This window comes from Branchiostoma belcheri, unplaced genomic scaffold (genome assembly GCF_001625305.1).
Source record: "Branchiostoma belcheri isolate BF01 breed outbred unplaced genomic scaffold, Haploidv18h27 scaffold250, whole genome shotgun sequence".
Classification (NCBI taxonomy): domain Eukaryota; kingdom Metazoa; phylum Chordata; class Leptocardii; order Amphioxiformes; family Branchiostomatidae; genus Branchiostoma; species Branchiostoma belcheri.
The window spans coordinates 130,442-137,977 of record NW_017803855.1 but is presented as its reverse complement, the minus strand read 5'-3'; the positions used below and the strand labels follow the sequence as shown (position 1 = coordinate 137,977).

Here is a 7,536-nt window from a genome sequence, read left to right as displayed (position 1 = left end):
GAATGTCCGATCGCGAATCAGCGTCATTTTGTTGTTATCTCTGTCATTTTGGGACACATAATTTTGCAGATGTCGGCCTGAGTGCCACCGGTCATCCAGACGTCGTCAGGCCGGAGCCAATGGTCCATTAGATACCGATAACAAGCCGTATTTAACTGACGTGAGTTTGTGAGTTGGAAAGATAACATTCACTGCCGTGACTCCTGCTGAAGAAAAGACGAGGCGGAGTAAACATCGGTGTTTGTCGCGGGTCGGGACAGATAACATACGGACAGGAGATAAGGATTTGTAGCCTCTACCAGGCTTGAGGAGGCGGCTGGAAAGAATAGAAATCGGCCAAAATAGAGAGATAAGCATGCCAGGGGAGTTTGGCCGTTGAGAGAACAGTTCGCCGAACTGTTCTCTCAACGGCCAAACTCCCTTGGCATGCTTTATATATATCTCTCTATTTGTGGCCGATTTCTATTCTTTCCAGCCGCCTCCTCAAGCCTGGTAGAGGCTAAAGGATTTGTAGAAGAGGCGCTTTATGTACAGAATGTCTCAATTGTGGAACAACACATGCGATAACTAGGAAAGTATTGGACTGTAAATAGTGTATTTAAGGAATTGTGTTATTTTACTCCATACTGTTAACTTTGTAATGTCTTTGAACGTTTTTCTTCAATAGTAACACATGTATGTATATATGTACGTAATGTGTAGACCACAGGAAGAATAGCATCTTTTGAGGCTAATTGTGGATCCAAATAAAACTCAAACAAAACTCAAAGTACTCTTCCAGCAGAGGTTTACGTAAGGCTTATTTTGACGCATTTTTAGACGTTTTTATACTTTTTGTACTGATATCTTTTTCGTCCGTGCACAGCGACCGGTAGCTATACTAAATGATTCTGTCTCGCTAAATTTGATACAGTTGTTGAGTCACCAAAAGATCTGCTTGGAGATTAGCTCAGAGCAACAAACTGTACTCCTTTAGCAGACAAACTTCCCTGTCATGTTATCTGTGTATTTGCCGATTTCTACTCTTTCCTGCTCTCCAAGCAGAGGTTGTGGGGGAATGATCGTCACCTTTTGATATATGGCCGTTTTTTGTCACTACCCCTCCGTCAGTGGCCGCGGACCTTCTCTGGCTAATGATTACTGCCTGGCCAATTTGATACTGTCTTTTTGCCACCGAGAGGGATCTGCTTAGAGATAACTCTTTCTAACAGCCCCTGAAGCCTGGTAGAGGCTAGTGAATAGGTTGAGAGGATCAGAAAAACAAGACACGTACTGAAACCGTCTGAAGTGGACCGGTCTTCTTGGGAAGTCTAACCCCAGACTGACCCTGTTGGCGACACGGTGTTCATGTTGGGAACGTTTGAATGGAGCCAGTGTTTCTGTGGACTGACTCACGTCACGTGATCAGAGCTGATGGCGGCCATGTCTGATATCATCAGTGTGAGGCTGACCTTGGGTGACCTTGTCTCGTGATTGTCATGTCGGAATGAGGATCACTGACAATCAAGGTAGGTCAGGGGTCAAAACGTCATTCAGGTTCCGTGGTTCAATTCTTAATTATGGTGGAATAATTATTGTTTTGAAGTAAAAATTAAAATTATTAACTTTAACATGAAATCAATAATAGTAGTAATAAGTTTTTTATTTATTCACATATATTTATTAAGTATATATGCAAAAAGCACAAGTTACTTATATAACACCTTCTACTCAAAACATACAACGAGTCTAAAACACATTGACAAAATACATGCATACGTACAAGGGATAAAACCAAGATGAATACAAATAATTTTACATAGATATAATGATGATAAATACTAGTTCCTTCAATCAAACGTACCATCAATGTACTAGATTATAAAATATACATTGGAGTCCAATGTTTGGACTAATTTTGATAGGTGACATTAATGATAATTTACACTGTGTAGCATCAATGAAATTTTACTTCAAACGGTCAAACACAAGAGTGAGGTACAAGAAAATCTTACATGTTTCCCGATTTTGGAGAATATTCCGCAATTGCTGGGAACGTTTAGGTGGCAAGTACATGCAAAATTCCGTCAAGACTCCAATGAATGAATGACGACCTTTATGGCACATTTTTGCCACACTGGGCTAAGTACAGGTCAAGACAAAATATGATGAAAAGATATATACAAAATAAAAGTAGCTATCATTACATAAATTCAACTTCTCCTCGCTGTTCAGTTATAGTAGTGATAAAGGAACAGATATGTTTTTCGATGGAAGGTTTGTCAAGTCGTATTAGCAATATAAACCTTTCTACAGTGCTCAAGTGAAAAGCGGCTTGCAGTAGAATTGAAGCTTCTCATGAATTAACAACAATTAAAACCATACTTTTCAAGATTTTCATAACTTTATAGAATGTCCTGAAAGAGCGTACAACTAAGGATAGTACTTATGTGAGTTATCATGGAACCAAAGTTATCGCGATAAGCTTGTGTTTGGCAGCGCACACGGTGGAAACCTGGAGTTGTGCCCAACATAAGACAAGGCACTTCCTCTAGCTTGCGTGATGTTGAGAAGTTCATCTTGAGATAGAGTCATGCTTGGCACTGAGAACATAACCCCGCTACTGTGGTGGTCTGTTAATGACAGTTCCAGCGTGGGAGAGGGCAAACCTACATAAACGTTAGAAAGAACCGAAGCCAAAGTTTGCGTGCAGTTCTCTATTCTAGTTGAAGACGGGCGGCGCCGGTTTCAGAGTGTCCGATCCCTCTCCACGCACATCAAAGCTCTACAAGTCCAAGACATGAAGCCTTTTACAGGTTTGAGAACACTTGTACTGTCTGTTTGTAGTAAATTGTATCTATTTGAAGACAGAATAGATATGTCTTCGTGTGAAAAATGGTTTCACAGTAACTTTATAATATTTTGGCGGATACTTCCAGTGTGTGTTCAAACAGACTCGAACAATGAACACTTTTACTACATTTGTGAAATATTGTTGTCCTACTTCTAACGGCGTTATTTTTGCCAAGTTAAGTTTTTAAAAAGTTTTTGCCAAGTCCCCTGTATACTAGAAATGCTGTTTGAAAACTATTTACGCAACAAAAGTAACTAGCGTTCTAAGTATTGATATACTGTGGTTGAAAACTCATGTTACTTGGTTCTAAAACAAGAACCAACATTCAAGTTTGATATGGTTCTGCACTATAGTTGTAAAATATATGTCAACATCTTGGGTTGTTATGCGTTTACTACACTGTTCACATATACACCATGCGCCACATTTTTTCAAGAGATAAGCTAAGAATTTTTTTTTTTTTTTTGTTTAGAACCTTCTAAAAATGTTATTTGGTATGAATTGAAATAATCCAGCAAAATTGTACTTCTAAAATATTGTTTGTAACTGCTTCCCCGCGTTTTTCCAGTTGTAGCAGCGTTAGGGGCGTGGTTCATCCTGGTTGCTATGACGACTGTGGAGGCTAGAGGTAGGTAGACAGCAGTGTGTCACCAACAAAATAGTCTCGATATGTTGATAAAGTCTTGGATACTTTCTTTTTTATTTCTTTATAATATTTGTCTTCAGTTCTAGATTCCATGACTCTGAGTTAAGCTACTTTTCACAATTTTAAAACTCAATAAATTGTAGAATTCTAGTGTCGGAGAGTTGTGTGATATCGTTGAACTCATCTTCAAAAGCAGATCTTTCGGTGGCTACAAAACAGTATCAAATTGGCAAGGCGGTATCAAATTCACAATCTCCAAGCAGATCTATTGGTGGGGGTAAGACAGTATCAAATTGGCCAGTCTGTATCCATTTCCCCACCAAAACACACAAAAAGACGTAGAAATATTCCGATGCCTAAACCTCTGTTTGGAAAGTAGTGTTGATCAAACTTTTAGTTTGGTAGTAATGAACACTTGATTCTCATACAACATAATCACTACCCAGATACCGTAAACATACCGTGCTGGGAAAAACAGGCCTGCAGTACCTGTCCAGGCTGGCAGGAGGCGGCCATGGCCGAAGGCATCTGCTGTCCTTGTTGTCTTGCCCTCTGCAGCAAACTGGTGACAGAGGACTTTGCTATCTGTGAAGTCCCAACCGAGGTAAAACAGCGCCACCTTGCAGCTTTGTTCTACTTACACGGCTTTATGTTTGTTATGTTTCCAAAATAAACTTTGGGATGAGTTTAAATCACCAGTTATGACATAGCTGGAACCTTTCTGGGAGATAACCTTATGAATATAGCGTTGTTTTGCACGTCAAGTGCTCGGAAGACGAAACACATCACCTATTAATTTTGTTTGGGTTTGTTAGGCACATCAAGTAATTTTTATGGATGACATCAGCGCGCGCATTAATTTTAGCCTGATTCTGAAAAAAAATTGTGACAGTGGTGAACATGTCAAAAATAGGCAAAGATGTATGCTGCCATGCCGGAACGTGGATAGCAGATAAATATGAAGAGAGGAGACAAGACAAGGCTCTTATTTATTGTTTTGTCGTTTACTTTGACACAGTGATGTATTTCATTCCTTTTACATATGTAATAGTGGTTGTGTATATGTGATGTTCCCACTAACTCAAAACAATTTATACAGTGATTGAAAACTTTAATTTTTAAAAGTTGTTTCAATGAGAAATTGATGTTGTATTACATGTAGTTGTCGGTAAGCTTAGCACAATACAGGTATCATTTCTTGTTTAACAAGGTTTATGATGTCAACATTTGAAAATATAGAAATGTTGTTTTTTGGCCCGTCTTTTTTTTTCGCCCGCTCGCATTAGATTTGGAGTCTACGGAGGATGTCATCCATAAAACTTACTTGCTGTGGCCTTAAAGAAACCATGCAACGAAACCTTCCAAAACTTTCTCACATAAGCAGACGAACAGAAAGCTACTCTCCAACTTAAATCACAGAACCTACAGATTATAGAGTATAGAGAGAGTAGGACGTTTTGTCCTCTACTTCTGCCTAAGAAGTCAACTTGCCTAGATACAACTACGAGTACCACTTGCGCTTGAAGTAGTCTGTCCCAACTGGGTGGTATTGAAGCGCCGCCATGTGGACAGCGATGGTACTTCAGGAAGGGAGGGACAGTATTGGAATAAGTCTATTGTCTCAGCCTCTGTTATTGTCACATGTATGTTACTTAATATATGTTCCTACCACATGTGCATTTCCAGTGTCTACTTGCAAACAAACTTTCTTTCTTATCATATCGAATAACAATGATAAAAGTACGGTTCGAGTTTCAAATAATTACACTAAAACCGACTCTCATCTCTCCTCCCCCCGACACACACCTACTCTCAAGATGATGAACTGTACAGTAGAAGTGGTGACGTCATCTGGCCTGGAAACAACCGTTACCATGGTAACTAAAATGGCTAACACCGACATGAGAAGCGGCGGTCAGACAAGAGGTGAGTTTCTTGTATTGATGAAACATATCCTCATGTCGCCTTGGTCTTAAAATACAAATACGAGTTTCACTTCATATTTTACTGCCCATTTTCCTCATATAATTTTTGAAAAAACGTACAGAAAGAATCCCGATATCATCTGGGAAAGAGACTAAACAAAACTAAATTGGCTATTTAATGAAGGTGTTTTTGAAGTTGCCACATATATCCAACAAGCTTGAAAAACGCAAACGCTAACATTTATTTATAAAAATGACTGTTAAATAAGCTGATTTTGTTTCTCCTTTGTTTTTTCTCTTTCCTTGTCTCGTTCATATGTTTCGGTTTAGTTCACTTAATGTACTTTTGTGTTGACTTTATTTACTTTTGAGTTGATGTTGTGTACTTTTGACTTTTATGTATTCATTCATTCATTCATTCATTCATTCATTCATTCATTCATTCATTCATTCATTCATTCATTCATTCATTCATTCATTCATTCATTCATTCATTCATTCATTCATTCATTCATTCATTCATTCATTCATTCATTCATTCATTCAGATTGGTTGATCCCAAGAACTATGGTTAAAACCGCATGGGAGGAGGGGAGGGGGTAAACAATGTCTGTACTGCAACAGAAGGCAATCATTTTCTTTATGTCAATATACCATACGTTTTATGGCTAGAGTTGATCAAATTAACGACGCTTTGCAGTGATTGGCTGACCGTCCTCTATTACAGGTGCACCGTTGGCTAAGGCAGCAGTGGTCGGGATGATGGTCCTGACAAGGGTCATGATCTGTGATATCCTGTGAAGTAAGATTGTCTGACAAGGGGACAAGAGAGACTTGGAGACGTCATGGAGAGAATACCGACGTCTTTTATATCTGTTCTTTAGGAAAAACGCTGAATTACTAGTAGCTTTTTTGCTGCTTTTAGTCTGCATATCATAATTGTATGAACTCATCCGCGTTTATGGTAAAAGACTAAAGCGCCCCCACCGGTAAAAGGTGGTACTGCACGCTGATGGGTACGTATTATAAGTAGGCCAGTGATTCTACACCGAAATTCCGAATTTGTTTCATCGCCTAAGAAAACGGACATACTTAGCGCCACAGTACGATTATCAAAATAACGAAACAGTAGGCAATATACGCACGTGCTCGTATCTGTATCTCATATGTGTACAGGTGAACCAGGTGAATATATCTGTATAGTTCGTAACCGACAATAATAAGCTCTTTTTGTAGGCCATAAATCATTAACAAGTGATTAAACAGGATGTTACAAAGCTGCTTTTGTATTGTTTCACTTATTACTCTTATTGACAAGGTAATTACAGCAATGTGTGCGTACTACTCGTGTCACACCGTCATTGCCTGTATTCTACTACTCCAACTGGGTGGTATTGAAGCGCCACCTAGTGGACAACGATGGTACTTCTTGAAGTGCTTGCTGATATTTCATTTCGATACAACTTGAACCTCCCCCACAAAGGTATCCAAATACCCAGAGTTGTTGGTAAGAGTGTACATTTATGCACACGTACACTATGTGTATACGTTCTTGGATACGTAGGACTATCCAGAACCGAGCCTGATAACTAACCCATTCAGGCATTGAATTAGACATTAGTCAATCCCTCAGGCGTAGTACACTTTCTGGCGGTAGCTGTTTGTATTACACATCTAATCTTTCACATCTAACATCTAACCTTTGCATCAGTATGTTTTCAAACTAGTGGGTTCAGGTTTTAGAATCCGACATTGCTGTACGTTTTTTTTACATTTAATTGAAAGAATTCAGCACTGGACCTCTACCCTTATTTTTTTATTCATCAAAACACCAAAACATAACAAGGACAGTGTGGCGCTGCACTCAAGTTTATAACTTAGGCCATGTTGATTTGATTATATGGATGACATCCTCTGGGAACCCCAAAACTGATGCGAGCGCGCGAATAAAAAAAAGTTTTGCAAAAAAAAAAAAATAGTTGCTTTCATGAAATCTACGTTGTTATGAAGGTTGAACAAATGACACAGAGTATGGTATGGCGAATAATCTACTCTTTAAATTCATTTCTTTGCATTTTAGTTTTTTGTTTGATTTTGGCATTCTACGACGTTGGAATCGTTTTCAAATATTT

General features: G+C 38.8%; 1 protein-coding gene across 1 annotated transcript; it reads left to right on the top strand.

Annotated features, from left to right (window-relative positions):
• Positions 1-2,545: 2,545 nt before the first annotated feature.
• LOC109471633 lies at positions 2,546-6,510 on the top strand. The gene is made up of 5 exons (XM_019770971.1): positions 2,546-2,795; positions 3,402-3,461; positions 3,926-4,083; positions 5,297-5,405; positions 6,132-6,510. Exons 1-5 carry the CDS (start codon positions 2,780-2,782, stop codon positions 6,203-6,205), a joined length of 417 nt encoding a protein of 138 aa, XP_019626530.1. The 5' UTR covers positions 2,546-2,779; the 3' UTR covers positions 6,206-6,510.
• The last annotated feature ends 1,026 nt before the right edge of the window (positions 6,511-7,536 follow it).